Raw genomic sequence first — 19,626 nt, 5'->3', positions numbered from 1 at the left:
ACACTCAGAGTTCATCAGTTCTCTCTTGGAGATCTATAGTATTTTTTCATCATGAGTCCTTTGGAATTGTCTGGATTATTGTGTTGATCAGAGTAGCTAAGTTTTTCACAGTTGATCATCATTACAATATTGCTTCAACTATCTGTTCTGTTTACTTCATTTGTATCAGTTCATAAAGGTATTGCATATTTTTCTAAAACCATCCCCCTCACTTTCTTATAGCACAATATTTCTCTATCACAATTCCCGATTGAAGAACATCTCCATTTCTAATTCTTTGCCACCAAAAAAAATCAACATAAAAATTTTGTACAAATTGGTCTTTTTTCCTTTTTCTTTGATTTCTTTGGGTACAGACCTAATAGTCATATTTCTGGGTCAAAGGGTATGCATTTTTATAGTCCTTTGGGCATAGTTCCAAGTTGTTCTCCAGAATACTTAGAACAATTCACAATTCCACCAACATGCTTAGTGTGCCTATTTCCCCTCATTTCCTCCAGCATTTCTCATTTCTGATAGGTATAAGGTGGTATCTCAGAGTTGTTTTAATTTACCTTTCTCTAATCAATAGTGATTTAAAACATTTTTTCATATTACTATAAAATAGGCTTTGATAATTTCTTCTAAAACTGCCTATTCATATCTTTTGACCATTTATCAATTGGAGATGACTCTTATTTTTATACATTTGATTCAGTTCCCTATATATTTGAAAAATGAGACCTTTATCAGAGAAAAGTACTGTAAAAAGTTTTTCATATTACTTCACTATCTATTACACATTTTAGCAAAATGTAATTTACCTGATCATTTCTTAATTAGGTCTATTTTTGCTTTTGCTTTGTCTGAAAGTATGATTGCCACCCCTGTCTTTTTTAACATCAGCTAAAGCATAATAGATTCTGCTACAGCCCCTTATTTTAGCTCTATGTGTGTATTTTTGATTCAAGTATGCTCTTAACTCAGTATTTGACAAAAACTGCCTGGAAAACTGGAAGACTATGGCAGAAACTAGGAATAGACCAACATCTTACACCTTATACAAAATAAGGTCAAAATGGGTTCAAGATTTAGACATAAAGGGTGATACCATAGATAATTAGGAGAGAAGGAATAGTTTACCTCTCAGATCTATGGAGAGGGAAAACAATTTATGTCCAAACAAGAGATAGAGAGTATTATGAAAAGCAATATGCAAGACTTTGATTACATTAAATTAAAAAGCTTTTGTACAAACAGAGGCAATGCAGCTAAAATTAGAAGGGCGGCGGAAAACTGGGAAACAATTTTTACAGCCCAGCATTTCTGATAAAGGCCTCATTTCTAAAATATATTGGGAATTAAATCAAATTTATAAGAATCCTAGTCATTACCCAATTGAGAAAATGGTCAAAGGATATGAACAGGCAGTTTTCTGATGAAGTCAAAGCTATCTACTGCCATATGAAAAAATGCTCTAAATCACTATTGATCAGAGAAATGCAAATTAAAACACTTTGAGGTACCACCTCACACCTATCAGATTGTTTAATATGGCAAAAAAAAAGAAAGGGGGCAGCTAGGTGGCACAGTGGATAAAGCACTGACCCTGGATTCAGGAGTAGCTGAGTTCAAATCCAGCCTCAGACACTTGACACTTACTAGCTGTGTGACCCTGGGCAAGTCATTTAACCCCCATTGCCCTGCCAAAAAAAAATGTTGGAGAAGCTGTGGAAAAAATTGGAACACTAAGGCATTGTTGGTGGAGCTGTGAAATGATCCAACCATTCTGGAGAGCAATTGAAACTATGCCCAAAGGGCTATGGACTGTTCATACCCTTTGACCCAGTGGTACCACTGCTAAGTCTGTACCCCAAAGAGACCACAGAAAAGGGAAAAAGATCCACATGGTACGAAAATATTTATAGCAGCTCTCTTTGTGGTGGCAAAGAATTAGAAATCGAAGGAATGCCCAGCAATAGCAGAATGGCTAAACAAATTGTGGCATATGACATGTAATGCAATACTATTGTGCTGTAAGAAATGATGAGCAGGAGGAGTTCAGAGAAGCTTGGAAGGATTTACATGAACTGATGCTGACTGAGAGGAGGCAGAACCAGAAACATTGTGCACAGTAACAGCAACATTGTGTGATAAACAATGGGGAATAGATTTGGCTCTTCTCAGCAGTGCAACAATACATTTCAAAGAACTTGTGATAGAAAATATTCTCAACATCCAGAAAAAAGAACTGTGAATTATGAATGCAGATTGAATCATACTGTTTCTACTTTTGGACTGTTTTTTATTTTCCTTCTCATCAAGTGTGTCTCATAAATAACATTCTGTTGGTTTCTACTTTCTAACCCATTCATTATTCACTTCTGTTTTACCAGTGAGCTCATCTCATTCACATTTACAGTTATGATCACTCACTGTGTATTTCCCTCTGTCACATTTTCTTCTACTTATCTTTCTCTTTTTATCTTATCCCTCCTCAAAGTCTGTTTTGCTTCTGATCATTGCCTCCCTTAATCCACCCATACCTTTAATCTCAGCCACTCCCTTTTTCTTATCTCCTTCTCCTCCCATTTCCCTATTGGTTGATTGGTTCTATACCCAACTGAGTATGTGTGTGTTTATGTTTGTGTGTGTGTGTGTGTGTGTGTGTGTGTGTGTGTGTGTGTTCTTCCTTTGAACCAATTCGTATTTTCTTTTTTAAAAAAATCTTTTCATTTTGTTTGATTGTTTCTTGATGTCTCATGGAGTCATTAACTTCCACTAGCCTGATTTTAATTTTTAAGCAATTATTTTCTTCAGTAAGCTTTTGTACTTCTTTTTTCACTTGACAAGTTCTGGATTTTAAGGTATTATTTTCTTCAGTATTTTTGTGCCTCCTTTAGCAAGTTGTTAATTCCTTATCACAATTTTCCCTCTATCATTCTTATTGCTTTAAAAAAAAAAAAACTTGCAGAAATTCTTGTTGAGCTTGTATTCAATTAGTATTTTTCTTTGAGACTTTGCCTATAGATGTTTTCATGTTGTTTTCTTTACAGTTTGTGTCTTGATTTTCCCTGCCACCTTTATTTTATTTTATTTTATTTTTGTGGGGCATTGGGGGTTAAGTGACTTGTCCAGGGTCACACAGCTAGTGTCAAGTGTCTGAGGCTGGATTTGGTTTTTTTGTTTGTTTTTTGTGGGGCAATGGGGGTTAAGTGACTTTCCCAGGGTCACACAGCTAGTAAATGTCTGAGGCTGGATTTGAACTCAGGTATTCCTGAATCCAGGGCTGGTGCTTTATCCACTGAGCCACCTAGCTGCCCCTCCCTGCCACCATTTTAATAGTCAAGTTCTTTTCTTGTTGTTTGCTCATTTTCCAGCCTATTTCTTGAGTTTGAACTTTATGTTAAAATTAGGTTCTGCTCACCTTGGAGTAGGGAGGCACTACCCCAAACTTCAGGCTTTTCATGCTGCTGTTTTCAAAGCTAGTTCTGGAGGTCTAAAAATTTTTGGTGCTTCCAAGGTAGTGTGATCTAGTGAGAGGTGTGGTTGCTTCTCTTTTGGTCTATACTCTGGTCTTTATACAAGGAGGGGCCCTGTTCTCCTGCAGTCACAAGTGCTTACCTTCATCTCTGGCTTGGAACAGCAACTCAGGCCTCTGCTCCCTGGTGACTGACCACACGTACTTCTTTCTGCTCTGAAACCACGACCCAGAACTGTATATGGGCAATAGAGTTGCCAATCAGTGCCACTTACACCCGGCGCCAGGAAAGCCTCCTCTGTTACTACTTTCTTATCCACTTTTCAACACCCTTACTTCTTCTGGTTTGAGAGCACCCAAAGTTATTGCTTCTGCTGCCACAGCTGTCTCCTCCAAGGCTCACTACTGGTATTACCATGTGGCCTCCAGACTGGTCCCCACCCTTATGTCAAAGACCTCTCCTGCTGACCTAAGTTATCTTAGGCTAGAAAAATGTTTTACCCTGAACTTTTGTTGATGCTGCTTCTCCAAAATTTTATTTGAGGTATTTTTTAAAAGATTTTTGGAGGGAAATGTTGGGAGAGTTCAGCTAGTTGGCTCCCTCAATTCCATCATCTTGGCTCCACCTCTTTTCTGTTATTCTAACAAGATCTGAAATTTACAGTTAGAGATAACTCCCTTGGGTTAAGGCAATTCCTTCAGATATCCTCTCTAAAAATATCTTTGTAACTCTGGGTTCAAGCATGGAACTTTTGTATAAGACTCTCCTGATTTTGACATATCCAGTCAGCATTCTATCCACCAATGAGGAGAATCTTATACAAATACTTCAGGATGGAATTCAGGTTTCAAGAATGTTCATTAAGTCTTTGCCTATTCTTTTTTTTTTTTTTTTAGTGAGGCAATTGGGGTTAAGTGACTTGCCCAGGGTCACACAGCTAGTAAGTGTCAAGTGTCTAAGGACAGATTTGAACTCAGGTACTCCTGTCTCCAGGGCCAGTGCTCTATCCACTGCGCCACCTAGCTGCCCCCATCTTTGCCTATTCTTAAACTTTAATAGCTTAGGTGTTTTTTTTTTGTTTGTATTTTGTCTTTTGTTTTTGCAGGGCAATAAGGGTTAAGTGACTTGCCCAGGGTCACACAACAAGTGTCAAGTGTCTGCAGCTGGATTTGAACTCAGGTCCTCCTGAATCAAGGGCTGGTGCTTTATCCATTGTGCTTCCTAGCTGCCCCCACTTAGTTTGTTTGCATGAGAAAGAATCAGTTACTTAAAAACAAATTTATTATGATTAAGTGAAAAATTATAATATTACTACATCTTTGCCACTTTTTCGTTCCTCCTCTTAGTCAGGAGCTTCCTCAATGAAACTGAATGGAAAAGACTGAAGGAGAAATGATGTAGAACTTTGCCACCAGAAGCATGAACTCAAGATCAGAGACAAAAGACTAGAATTATGGAAGACTTTCCTTTCTGGGGCTTGCTTTTGATTTTATTACTCCCCCCCTTCCACATTCCATAAGTGATAAATGGGAAAAAGTGATTAGAAGTCTCTGCTCACTACAAGACAATCCCAGGAGTTGATAAAGCCCAGACAGTACCCATACAACCTGGATTTATGCTATGAAATAATCAATGGCTGAGTTCACAATGCTATTGGCTACACTGAGAAATTTTGCTAATTTCTGAACTGTGGCTGTTTCACTGATAATGGAGACACATGGATGGCATGCCAGAGCCACTGGCTAAACCTAGGCTATAAACTCTGTCCTAAAATTCCTAGATTTGGAGCATTCCTATATACAGATTGTGGATGGTCTAGGTCTGTGAGAATCTTCAACCATTTAACTACATGGTAAATGTTCTATTATATATTATAGTAATTATTGTTTTGATTTTATTTAAAAAATAGAACCACTATATACTGTTAAACAAGTCTGTTTGCATGGCTGGGCAACTGCATTATGATCAAATTAGATAATATTTGTAAAGCACTTAGCATAGTGTTTGGCACAGAGTAGCCTCTACCTAAATGTTTGCTATTGTTGTTGTTGTTGTTGTTAAAGATTATATGGGAGGCAGCTAGGTGGCACAGTGGATAGAGCACCAACCCTGGAGTCAGGAGTATCTGAGTTCAAATGTGGCCTCAGACACTTAACACTTACTAGATGTGGCAAGTAACTTAACCCCAATTGGCTCACTAAAAAAAAAAAAAAAATTATATGACTAGGGTTGAGTGAAATAGAGTAGATTAAGGGGAGAGGAACTATTTTCCAGTAGATATGGGCTTAGAGTTATTCTGGTTGGGCAAATCTAACTACTGTCCCTAGAAGAATGAACTAAGTTCAGCCATTAAGAGGAAGAGGTAAAGCTAGGGAATAGAAATCTTCTTTCTGAGAACTCCAGAGAATTTGGCACCTTCCTTCCATTCCTTCTAGAGAGGAGTGGGGCACATAACTTCAAACATGAGAATGAGACTTCACAGGAGGTGGTCCCTTTGAAAAGGTGAATAGAATTATGTTAATGAATAGCAATGCAATCTCTTGGTTAAATTATTGTTTCAGATCCCATTCAGCTAACTAACAAATAGCCACTCTAGTAAAAACAGTTAACATTTATAGAGTGCTTTAAGGTTTCCCATATGCTTGTTTATGTAATATTCCATTTGATCCCTGTAACAACCCTATGAAATAGGTATTACAGGCAACAGATCCAGATTTTTCAGATAAGGAAATTGAAATGCAGAGAGGCCCATACTATAGGTAAAACAATTTGAGGGCAAGGAGGAATTAGTTTTAAATACATATGGGAGAAGGGAGGATAACAAAGGTATGAGACAAATCTCAAACATTATTACATAATAAAAAGGATGCCATGCCAGAGATTTTCAAAATCTACCAATTATATACTTACTTTTCCATCTACACAAGATATTTGTGATAATAATTTACACATACCTAGAGGTTATCTTGATGAGATCATTAGAGAAATAGGCAGATTGTCACAAGTGATATTTCAGGATAGACCATGTTTACAATCATGCAACTGAATGAAAAGTGTACAAAATATAAAGTCTCAATTGTGCTTATTATTTGTTCACTATTTTAAAAAAATTTGATCAAGAAGAGCAAAAAAACCATTTTCATGATGTCTCATTAAAATGTCAAAATTACATAAGATACTTTGAAAGGCATAACAACAGAAATAATAACAATAATAACTGAGATATAAGACGGAGACACATTCTTACTAAAAGTATTCACCTTTAGAGGGCAGTTAGGTGGCTCAGTGGATAAAGCACTGGTCCTGGATTCAGGAGTTCCTGAGTTCAAATCCAGCCTCAGAAACTTGACACTTGCTAGCTGTGTGACCCTGGGCAAGTCACTTAACCCTCATTGCCCTGCAAAAAAAAAAAAAGCATTCACATTTGTCATACATATCCATCATAGAATCAAAGTCAAAGATTCAGTTAATAAACATTTATTAAGCACCTGCTATGTGCCAGGCACTATACTAAGTGCTAGGGATACAAAGAAAGGCAAATGACAGCCCCTGATCTCAAGTTGCTCATAGTTTAATAGGAGAAACAACATGAAAACAATTATGTGCAAACAAGATTTAAACAAAATAAATTAGAGATAACCGATAGAAGAAAGGCACTAGCATTTAGGGAGAATGAGAAAAGGCTTCTCATAGAAGACAAGGCTTTAGCTGGGACTTTAAGGAAATCAGAGAAACCAAGAGGAAGAGATGAGGAGGGAGAGTATTCTAGTTGTGGGGAACAAACAGTGAAAATGCCCAGATTTGGGAGACAGAGTATTTTATTTGAGGGAAAACCAAGGAAGTCAGTATCATAGGCTCATAGGGAGTAAGGTGTAAGAGTATTGGAAAGATTAGAGAGGGCCAGATTGTGAAGGACTATATGTGATGACAAACAGAGGATTTTATATTTGATCTTGGAGATGACAGGGACCCACTGGCATTTATTGATAGACAGGTGTCGTGATCAGGTCTACACTTTAGGAAAATTCAATTGACAGATAAGTGAAGGGATGCCCTGGAGCAGAGAGAGAAAGAAGAAACCCCTATGTATGATGAGACCCTATAGGTGTTCCTATTTTCAGATAACTCTGTATTGGCTGTCTCAAGTCCTGAAGCACTGCAGGGACTCCTAGATGATAACCATAATCACTCATGATTCATTTTTATAGTGTAATAATATTCCATACTTTCAAAAGGCAATTTGTTCAGCTATTTCCCAATCAATAGGTTTCCAGTTTTTTGCTACCATAAAAGGTGTTTTATGACTATACATATACATACACATATAAGCATATATTCATGCATACATGCATTTGTATATAAGTATGCATATATACACATATGTGTATGTGTATATCCATCCTTTTTTTTCTGGCTTTATCCTCTTTAAAGTACATACCTAGTAGGGGAACTGGCATATCAGATGGTTTCTCAAATCATTCCAAATTGTTTTCTAGAAGGTTGAACCAATACATATGCCCATGCTTGTTGACAATCTCCAATTTATAATCTTTGCTAATTTGTTGGATGTGAGGTGAAATCTCAGAGTTCTGTTCTAGTTTATACATATTTTGTCCCTGTGTAAATGTTGACAGACAGTTATAGATATATGTTGTCTCTCAATAGGCTACAAGCACCTTGAGGGCAGGGACTAGTTTCGCTTCTATCCACGATGCCTGGCAGATATCAACCAATTAATCAAATACTTATTAAAAATAAAGAAACCACAGACAAGTTTCATTTAATTGTGTGAGATTTAGAGTGCTACCAACCTGTTGAGAAAGATATTGCAGGGAAGCTCCGCCATGAGGAGAAAGCATGTGACTTGGAAACCATGTGACTTTAGCATCCGGAAGTTACTGCCTGTTAGTTGTGTCAATCAAAGTTACCAGCCAATTAGCTTAGAGGTGTGTGTGTGTGTGTGTGTGTGTGTGTGTGTGTGTGTGTGTGTGTGTGTGCGTGCGCGCAAATGGCCCTGTTCCCTGTTTCACAAGAGGTTCTGGGAGAAGCCACTGAGGTTAGTCCTTTCGTTTCCTGACTTGGGCTTTGGCAGGTGAGACAGACAGAGATTTATTCCAATGCAAAAGAGATGAAAAATTGAATTACAAGTTCTTTATTGCTGTTTAGCAGTTAATTACCTTTTTCTCTTTTTTTCTGGACATTAAGTATATTTTAAAATAAATGCTTTATGTTCTTAAATTTAAAGCATTTAGTAAGCAGCTACTCAATGTGGGGTATAACACTAGGTTCTGGGAATACAAGGACAAAGAAAAATCCCTACTCAAAAGGAGTTCACATTTGAATAGGAAAAACAAGAAGTACATAGAAAAATACATATTACATAAATACAAAGGGAATGAATTCAAATATAAGCAAAACAGTTAAATATAAGGTAGTTCAGGAGGGAAGTTACTGACATTTTAGGGTATCAGGAAAAGTTTCATGAAGAAAATGGTGGTTGAACTCTGTCTTAAAGAGAGTAATTCTTTGAAGTAGAGATAAAGAGGTAGATCATGATAGATAGAGGGGATGCTCAATGAAAAGGCACACACAGAAGATAAGAGTGTCCTGTGTAAGAGAAAGCCACTTTAGCTGGATCACAAGTCGAGAGAGGGAGCAGTGTTCAGTGAAGCTAGAAGTATTGGTTTGGGACAGGTTGTATAGAACCTTAAAAGCTAAACATAATTTATATTTTATCCTAGAAACAATAGGAAGACACTGAAATTGATTGAGATGGGGAAGCACATCAGAGTTATGCTTATGGCAGGGATTGATGGAGTAACCTCAAACTGGTCTCTAGAGCAAATTGTTAAATTTTCTATTTGAATATTTATGATTGGGAAATCAGCAAACACTACAAATCAGGGCTTGATTTGTTTTGTTGATCTATTATTTTTTGTCTAGATTTTTTTTTTTGCTCTTTATTTATTTTATTTTCCAGTTACATGTAAGGGTACTTTTCAACATTCATTTTCATAAGATTTAGAGTTCCAAATTTTTCTCCCTCCTCCCTCCCTTTCCTCCCCTCTCCACAAGATTGCAACCAGGTTATATTATGTACAATCCACAAGTGTTCTTTTTATCTGTTCTTTCTATAGGGGTGCATAGTAAGCTTCCTCATTAGTTCCTTGGGATTGTCTTGGATCATTGCATTGCTGAGAGTAGTTAAGTCATTCACAATTGCTCATTGAACAATACTGCTGTCACTATGCACAATGTCTTCCCAGCTCTGTTCACTTCACTATACATCAATGTTCATTAGTCTTTCCAGGTTTTTGGGGGATCATACTGTTTGTCATTTCCTGTAGCACAAGACCATTCCACTACAATCATATAGCACAGCTTTTCCCATCATTCTATTGTCTAGATTTAAGAAAATGATGGAGAAAATGTCAATAATGTCTAAAAATAAAAATGTCTTAGGGGTACTTTTTTTTTTCTTTTAGAGAGTCAGTTGTTAAATATTGACCAGCATTGTCCTGGCTTAAAGAAAATTACTTCAGCAGCCATGTGTAGGATGAAATGAAAAAGTGAGAGATTTGAGGTAGTAAGAACAATTATGAGGCTGTTGCAATAATCTAGGTGACAGGTGTTGAGGGTTTGACTGAACTAAGGTGGTAGATGTGTGTCTAGAGATAATGGGGTCAAAGGAGAGAGGTTTTGTAAAAGTAAAAAGAGCAAGATTTTCCAGTTGATTGGATGTATGAGGGAGGGGAGGGAAGGTGAGTGAAGAGTCCAAGAAAATGTCAAAGTTATGAACCTAGAAACATTGGAAACCTTCAACAGAAAGAGGGAAATTTGAAGAGGAGAAGGTTTGGATGAAAGAAGCCATTCAAGCTCTTCAAGCTCCAGGCCCACAACTGGCAACATGGTTAAATGTACCAAGAAGGTCGGAATTGTTGGTAAATATGGAATACGTTATGGTGCATCCCTCAGAAAAATGGTGAAGAAAATTGAAATTAACCAGCATGCCAAGTATACCTTTTCCTTCTGTGTCAAGACCAAAATGAAGAGACATGCTGTGGGTATCTGGCATTGTGGGGCCTGTATGAAAACAGTAGCTGGTGGTGCATGGACCTACCATACCACCTCTGCAGACACAGTCAAATCTGCCATCAGAAGACTGAAGGAATTGAAAGACCAGTAAAATCTCCCCATCAAATATCTGTAGCCCACAGTCCAACAATAAATGGGTTAATTTATGGAATAAAACTTTTTATCTGTTTCCTGAATTCCTTATATTTCTTTTTATGTTCGGGTAGCTTGTAGCAAACCCTGATGGCAAAAGCATTTGCTTCTGAATCTATTGGTCTTCATCCATTATATATCCTTCCTTTGGTATTTGGAATTTCCTTGCTAAAGAATATTTTAATAAAAACAACTCTTTTATCTTCTTCAACCTAACCCACCTTTTACTTTAACTATTTCTTTTCAAATAAGGCATACCCAACAGGAGTTAGAGCACAAGCCCTGGAGTCAGGAACACCTGAGTTCAAATCCAGGCTCATATACTCACTAGTTGTGTGACTGTGGACAAGCCACTTAACCCCAATTGCCTCCGAGGAAAGAAAGAAAGGAAGGAAGGAAGGAAGGAAGGAGGAAAGATATACTGATTTAGAGCCCTAGTCTAGCAACAGCATCATTCTGTCAAGTCTCAAGACTATGAACAAAATCAATTTTGTCTCCTTAAGTTTGGACCTTTTGTTCATTCTTCTTGTCCATCTGTTGTACACATTGGTTATTTTGTTTTTCTGTTTCTTCCTTTCTTCCTCCTTATCCTTTTTTCCTACATATAGTTTACAAATATCTATCCTTGTCCTTCTCTTTCCTCTCAGCAATTTTTTCTTTATCAATTTAATTTATTAACATGGTTGCAACTATCACTGTTAGACTACTCCAAACTCTGTAGTCCTGACCTCTCTTCTGAGATCTAGACTTACATCTCTCACTCTGTGGAGGGAATCTCCACATGGATATTTCACTTCAGACTCAACATATCTAGAACTGACATTATTGACTTTCCCCATAAACCTGCCCCACTTTCTAATTTCACTTCTTTAGTCTGTGGTGACATTCTCCTCCTGACCTTTCATAGAACCAATTGTCTGAGTACCAGAAATCATAGAATCATAGATTTAGAGTTGAATGAGATTTGAAAAGTCATCTAGTCCAACACCCTCATTTTACAAATAAGGAAACTGAAGTTAAGAGAGTTTAAATACTTTAGCCATTGTCACACAGAGAGTAAGTGGGAGAACCAGTATTCAAATTAAATTTCCTTAATTCTAAATCTAATGGTCTTTTTACTGCACCAAGTTGGCCATCAAGGTGTTAGCAATGAGTGGGGATAAAAGAGTTCACCACTACTATAAATAAGAATCAGAGAAGTTTTTCTTGGGAATTGTGGGGAGATTATAGTGTTGGGTCCTGGAAGAGCCCAAATTTCCCACAGACATTCCCATAAAGATATAAAAATTCATCAGAAGGAACAATGGTAAATAAAACCAAAGGGAATCAGTGATAAACTCTTCACAAAAAACTTCCAGAATCCTGAGGACACTTGGAAGGGAGAAAAACAAGGGTAGGTAGAAGATGAAGTACAAATTAGCCTATTCCCTAGTAGAAGACAAAGCCAGGACAATTCCTGGAATAGGCCACAATAGGACCCCACTAAGGCAGGAATAGTGCCAAACTAGCCTTCAGGCCTAGAACAAGGCACCCCATGGTCTCCAGCCATGGCAGCAGACTTGAACAGGCCAGCATCCATCCTGGAAGTTCATACCTGATACAGCATCCAGACAGCCTAGGCTCCTACCACAGCATTAGACAGAGCCAAATATTTTCTATAGAAGACAGAACCTAGTCTTAGCCACAAAATTCATGATCAAGCAAGACCCACACCAGATAACAGTATATGAATTGTGCCTGATCCAAGGATAAGCCTCAAAGTAGAAAATGAAGCTGAAAATATGAGTTAAAGAAAAATATTAATATCAAAATTAACTACATCAGAGAATTCCAATACGGCCACATTTATAAGAAAGACTGACATTAAATTGTGATTACTTCCCTCCTATGTTCTCCTGTCCTGGTACACAGAAACGTTGACTTTAACATTCAACTCTTCATGTTAGTATTTCCTTTTCTTGCTTCTAACTTGATGTCAGTGGATTTTTTTGAACCAGTAATGTCTATATGTTAATTACCTTTGATTCTCATAAGAAGAATTATGCTATTTTACCTAATTTCTTGCTTGGTTTTTCTTGGAATTTGGGATTCAGAAAAACATAAAAATTTCCTGGAAATTGTCATAAAGGATTTCCCACATGGAAACACCAATTCACAGAAAATATCCTGGCCTTAAGTACACAAGAGTATCTAAAAGAAATTAAAGGATAGGTATAAAATAAAATAGGTGGAATAAAGAAATGTCAGAGAGAATTAGAAAAGATAGTGTTGGGGCAGCTAGGTGGTGCAGTGGATAGAGCACTGGCCCTGGAGTCAGGAGTACCTGAGTTCAAATCTGGCCTCAGACACTTAACACTTACTAACTTTGTGACCCTGGGCAAGTCACTTAACCCCAATTGCCTCCCTAAAAAAAAAAAAAAAGATAGTGTTAAACTTTGCTCAAGATTAGAACTCCCTGAAAATTAGAAAAAGACAAACCAAAAACAATAACCCCATGAGGCAACAAGAAATATTAAAAGAATCAAAAGATTTAAACAATAGAAGAAAATGTAAGATATAGATTATTTTATTTTAAAAAACTGACCTAGAACACATACCAAGGAAAGATAACATAAAAATCATCTGTCAAGCTGAAAATTATGATCTTCCCCTAAAATAAAAGCTTGCACCCCATATTTCAAAAAATTATAAATAATTACTCAGATTTCTGACAATCAGAAAACAAAGTGAGAATAGAAAAAAAATCCAATATCAAGATGAAAACTTCAAGGAATGTCATAGGCAAACCCAAAGTTTGCATCCAAGTCAAAGAAAAAAATACTCAAACTAAAAAGAAAGAATTCAAATACAAAGGAGCCAGAATCAAGATCACACAAGACAGAGGAAATCATTCCAAGGAAGAGAGCTTAAAATATAATATTCCAAAAGGCAAAACATAAAAGTTTACAACCCAGAATAAGCTATCATGCAAAATACAGTGTAATCCTGTGCTTGAGTATTAGGTAGAATAGGCCCTTAATGAAATGGAGGATTTCAAAGCATTTCTGTTAAGATGTCAGAATTAAATAAACACTTTGAAATGGAAAGTAAAAAGAACCATAGGAAACTATGTATATTTGATCAATTGAGAGGATGAATAATGTGAGAGGATGAATAGTTAGTGTTCAAATAGAGGGAGAAGAAATGGTTGTTGTCCTTCAAGCTCGAAGAAGACCAAAATGGCATCACTATGCTGGGGTCAAGGCCTAGTGTATCTGACTGTGGCTGATCAAACTAATATAAACTCAGAAGGCTTTACCACAGGTATGGTACAAAAAATCTATATGATCAATTGGAACAGAGATGTCTCTAAATTTGTACATCTTGAGTTTCTTTTGTGGTACTATGATTCTGCTTTGCTCATAGAGCATAGCACCTTCTTTGATGCAGGCATACCATGTTGAACAGTCCTGTGCCAGTGTCTTCTATGTCTTACAATCAATTCTAAAGTTCTTCAGAGAGACCACAAGAGTGTCCTTGTACCACTTCTTCTGACCACCATGTGAGTGCTTGCTTTATGTGAATTCTCCAAAAAATAGTCTTTTAGGCAAACATGTGTTTGGCATTCAAACAATGTGGACAGCCCATCAGAGTTGTGCTCTCTGAAGTAGAGTTTAATGCCTGGCAATTCAGCTGGAGAAAGGATCTCAGTGTAAGATCCTTATCTTGCCAGATGATCTTCAGAATCTTCCTAAGACAATTCAAATAGAAGTGATACAGTTTCCTGGCATGCCAGTAGTATGCTCTGCAGGTTTCACAGTCATACAACAATGAGGTCAGTACATCAACTCTATAGGCCTTCAGTTTAGTAAGCTTCAGAGCCTCCCAAACACTGAGCTAGATCTGGAAATGTGTGCATCAACCTCATCTATGTACACATAGATGTGTACATGCTTGGAAAGTAAACTGCCAAGATAAGTGAACTTATTTACAGCATTCAAAATTTCTCCATTTATTGCAACTGATGGTTCCACATAAGGATGGTATGGTGCTGGATGGTAGAGAATCTCTGCTTTATTGGTGTCAATTGTCAAGCCAAAATTAGCACAAGTGGAAAAGAATCAATCCATACGCTGTTGCGTCTTAGTCTCAGAGGCTGCATCAAGTGCACAATCATCTGTGAACAAAAAGTTATGCACCAGGGGACACCTGGGTGGTGTAGTGGATTGGGGCATTGGCCTTGCATTCAGGAGGACCTGAGTTCAGATCTGGCTTCAGACACTTGATGCATACTAGCTGTGTCACCCTGGGCAAGTCACTTGACCCTCATTGCCCTGCAAAAAAAGAAAAAAGAAAAAAAAAAAAAAGAAAAGACCATTTGACCTGAATTCCTTATTCTCCCCTTTCTTTCATTTAAAAAATGCTTCAAAATTTACCCCAACTCTCCATTTCTCTGAATCATTGATAATAAACAGTCCCTTATTTAAAAAAATAGTTATGCACCAACTCTTCTCTCCACTTTAGTCTAGGTTTATAGCCTTTTCAAGTTACATAATTTACTATCAGGGCAACTGCTGACTTTTTTGCCATTTTCATCCTTGTTGAAGGCATCCGACACTATTATGAAAACTTCATGCTAAAAAGCAGGGGAACACACTCCTGCTTCATCCCATTGGCGACTGGGAAAGCACAAGAACACCATCCATTATTCAGAACCCATGAAAGAATGCTGTCATGAAATTGGGATACAATACTGATGAAATTCTCTGAGAAACCAAATTTTGTCATGATCTTCCACAAGCTTCCACAAATGACAGTATCAAAGGCCTTCATCAGATTGACAAATGTTGTAGACAGACCTCTGTTCTGCTCCAGAAATTTCTCCCAGAGTTGTCAAGCAGCAAACACCATATCAACTGTTCCTCAACTCTTTCTGAAACCACACTAGCTTTCAGTAGGTGACCATGTTCAAGGTACAAAATCAGTCTATTAAAAAGGATTCTGAAAAAAATAAATAAATAAAAAAGAAGGATTCTGGCAAGAATCTTGTCAATAATGACTGAGAGAGACCCAGCTGTGATTGTCACAGGACAATTTATTTTCCTTTCCTTTAGAGATATGGACAATGGAAGCATTCTAGGGGATAACCTCTCTTTGCCATATAACCTGGAAATTTTTAGTCAGTTTTTGTATGAGCAGTGGAGCCTCTGTCTTGTAAATCTCAGCTGGAATAGAATCAGCATCAGGTACTTTGCCACATGAAAGGAGCATAATGGCATTCAAAACCTCCTCTTCGGTTAGAAATTCAACTAGATAGGGATTGATTATAATCTGAAGTAAATAGTCAATGGCTTTAGCATTGGTTGATGACAGTCTGTTGAGAAGACTATGAAAGTGTTTGGCCAATCTCTTCAGGATCATGTCCTTATCACTAATCAACATGGCTCCACCAGTGCTAAGTAGTTGAGATGCACTATAGGTCTTTGGTCCATAAATAGCTTTCAGGACATGATAAAAGTGCTTTGTATTGTTACTATCAGCAAAAAACTGAATTTCATCAGTCTTCTTATTGAGCCAAGAATCCTGTTTCTCTCTAAGCTTTGTTTGTACTTTACTTTTATCAGTTCTTTTTTTTTTTTTTTTTGGTGAGGCAATTGGGGTTAAGTGACTTGCCCAAGGTCACACAGATAGTGAGTGTTAGGTGTCTGAGGCTGAATTTGAACTCAGGTCCTCCTGAGTCCAGGGCCAGTGCTCTATCCACTGCACCACCTAGCTGCCCTGTACTTTACTTTTGATGGAGTTAAACACTGCCTTCTTAGAAACAAACGAACTATTTTGCTGGTATGCCCTTTGGAGTTCTCATTTTTTGTTGTTTAGCAGCTGCTGAATTTTCCCATCATTTTTGTCAAACCAGTCTTGATGTCTGCAACTGTTCTGGCCCAGATGAGTAAATATCAAATCTCTGAAAGCTGCCCACTCTTTTTCTGCTCCACTGTTGCCAACTATGTATTGGCTCAGCTTTCCCTCTAAGTTAGCAACAAACTGTTCATGCAAGGTGAAGCATTCTAATTTGTTGATGTTAAGTTTTTTAGTAGTCATCTTGCTTTTAGGCCACAGCTTTTGTTGAATGGGAATGCTTAATTTGGAAAGGATAAGTCTATTATTGGTGTAGCACTCTGCACCATGCATCATTTTCATCACTCACATTCTGTCTCTTTTCACAATGACATAATCTATTAAATGCCAATGTTTGCTGTGGGCATGCATCCATGAAGTTTTATTGCATTTAGGCAAACAAGACAGTGTTGGTGATGAGAAAATCATGAGACACACAAGTTTTCAGTAATAAGTGAATGCTATTGTCACTGTTTCCAATTCCATTCCTCCCAAGGACTTCCTGCCATATCTAATAATCTGTTCCTACTCTGGCATTAGTCATCCTGAATTACAAGGTTGTCCTCTTTCAGCACATTGATGATGAGGGTCTTCAGGTCTTCATAAAATTTTTCTTTGATCCAATCAGGGTTCATCATGGTAGGAGCATTCATACTGATGATAGTGACATGGAGCTTATTTGCAAGTGTTAAACCCTTTGTCATGAGCCTGTCATTCACTCCTTTAGGAGGCATATAAGCTTGTTGACTAGAAAAGTTTTGACTGTGAAACCTACAGCAGCTTCTCAGTGCTTCACATTGCTGTAGCCACTTCAGAAAAGCATGAGTCCAGAACAGATTTCATTAAGATGACCTTCATTTTCCAGTGTTGTTTCACTCAGGGCTTCTATTTGGAAGCTGCTAAGTTCTCTTAAAGTGAAAACTGTTATCTTTCAGGATTTTGTGTTATCCATAAGGATGCACACTTTCCAAGTACCAATGGTGAATGTAATCATCTTCACAAAAGTTTTTGTAAATTCTTTTGTGTTCTAACCACAGGATGGGATCCTGTAAGCAGGACAGTGTTGGGTGAAATGGACAATTTTAGGGAACTTTTTCTAGACCCTTCTTCATGTCAAGAGGTAAGCAGTTTGGTCCTTAAAAAGGCTGCTCACTAGAAAAAAATAAGAACAAAATTTATCTGGAAGAACAAAAGATCAAGAATATCAAGGGAATTAATGGAAAAATGCACAGGAAAGTGGCCTATCCATGCCAAATCTAAAACTATATTATAAAGCAATAGTCATCAAAACTATTTGCTACTGGCTAAGAAATAGAGTGGTGGATCAGTGAAATAGGTTAAGCACACAAAACACAGTAGTAAATTATTAAAGTAATCTACTCTTTGATAAACCCAGACTCAAGCTTCTGGGATAACAACTCACCATTTGACAAAAAAACTGCTGGGAAAACTGGAAAATAATATGTCAGAAACTAGGCATAGACCAACATCTTATACCTTATATAAAAATAAGGTCAAAATGGGTACATGATTTAGATATAAAGGATGATACCATAGACAAATTAGTAGAGGAAAGAATAGTTTACCTGTAAGAACTATGGGGAGGGGAAGAATGTATGACTAAACAAGAAATGGAGAATATTATGAAATATGAAATAGATTGTTCTGATTACATTAAATTGAAAAGGATTTGTATAAGCAACACCAATGCAAACAAGATTAAAAGGAAAACAGAAAGCTGGGAAATAGTTTTTATACTCAGTATTTCTGATAAAGGTCTCATTTCTAAAGTATATGGAGAACTGAATCAAATTTTTAAGAATATAAGTTGGGGCAGCTAGATGGCACAGTGGATAGAGCACCAGCCCTGGAGTCAGGAGTACCTGAGTTCAAATCTGGCCTCAGACACTTAACACTTACTAGCTGTGTGACCCTGGGCAAGTCACTTAACCCCAACTGCCTCACTTAAAAAAAAAAAAAGAATATAAGTTGGAGGCAGCTAGTGCAGCTAGGTGGCACGGTGGATAAAGCACCAGCCCTGGATTCAGGAGGACCTGAGTTCAAATCTGGCCTCAGACACTTGACACTTACGAATTGTGTGACCCTGGGCAAGTCACTTAAGTCTCATTGCCCCACAAAAACAAAAACAAAAACAACAAGTCATTTTCCAATTGAGAAATGGGAAAAGGATATGAACAGGCAGTTATCACATGAAGAAATTAAAACTATCTATAGTCATGAAAAAACGTTCTAAATCACTATTGATTAAAGAAATGTAAATTAAACCAATTCTGAGGTACTACCTTATACCTATCAGATTGGTTGATATGACAAAAAAAGAAAATGATAAATGTTGGAGAAGAAAGATGTGGGGAAAATTGGAACACATTCATTGTTGGTGGAGTTGTGAACAGATACAACCATTCTGGAGAATAATTTGGAACTATCCCCAACAGGTTATTAAAACTGTGCGTATCCTGTGACCCAGCAATGCCACAACTAGTTCTATATCTCAAAGAGATCATAAAAAATGGAAAAGGACCTACACATACAAAACTATTTATAGCAGTTCTTTTTGTGGTGGCAAAGAATTGGAAATTGAGGGGATGCCCATCAATTGGGGAATGGCTAAACAGTTTGTGGTATATAAATGTAATGAAATACTAATATACTATAAGAGATGATGAGCAGGCAGATTTCAGAAAAACCTGGAAAAACACATGAACTGATGCTGAGTGAAGTGAGCAGAACCAGAACACTGTACATAGTAATAGCAACATTGTGCAATGATCAACTGTGATAGACTTGATTCTTCTCAGCTATACAATGATCCAAGACAATTCCAAAAGACTTATGATGGAAAATGCTCTACATATCCAAAAAAAACCCCAAAACACCTGTGGAACCTGAACACAGATTGAAGCAGGCTATTTTCACTTTTGTTTTGTTTTTTTCTTTCTTGAGGGTTTTCTCTTTTGTTGATTCTTCTTTCACAACATGATTTATGAGGAAATATGTTTAACATGATTGTACACATATAACTTATATCAGATTGATTGCTGTC

General features: G+C 37.2%; 1 protein-coding gene across 1 annotated transcript; it reads left to right on the top strand.

Annotated features, from left to right (window-relative positions):
- Positions 1–10,368: 10,368 nt before the first annotated feature.
- On the top strand, positions 10,369–10,707 carry LOC122730148 (60S ribosomal protein L37a-like). The gene has a single exon (XM_043969395.1). The coding sequence runs from the start codon at positions 10,369–10,371 to the stop codon at positions 10,645–10,647; it is 279 nt and encodes a 92-aa protein (XP_043825330.1). The 3' UTR covers positions 10,648–10,707.
- Positions 10,708–19,626: the final 8,919 nt, after the last annotated feature.

This window comes from Dromiciops gliroides, chromosome 5, assembly GCF_019393635.1.
Source record: "Dromiciops gliroides isolate mDroGli1 chromosome 5, mDroGli1.pri, whole genome shotgun sequence".
NCBI lineage: Eukaryota > Metazoa > Chordata > Mammalia > Microbiotheria > Microbiotheriidae > Dromiciops > Dromiciops gliroides.
Note: the sequence above shows the minus strand (reverse complement) of the source record. Positions and strands in the feature narration are given on the sequence as shown.

Coding starts and splice junctions, on each gene's coding strand:
- LOC122730148 (XM_043969395.1), top strand. CDS start 10,369: ATGGTTAAATGTACCAAGAAGGTCGGAATTGTTGGTAAATATGGAATA.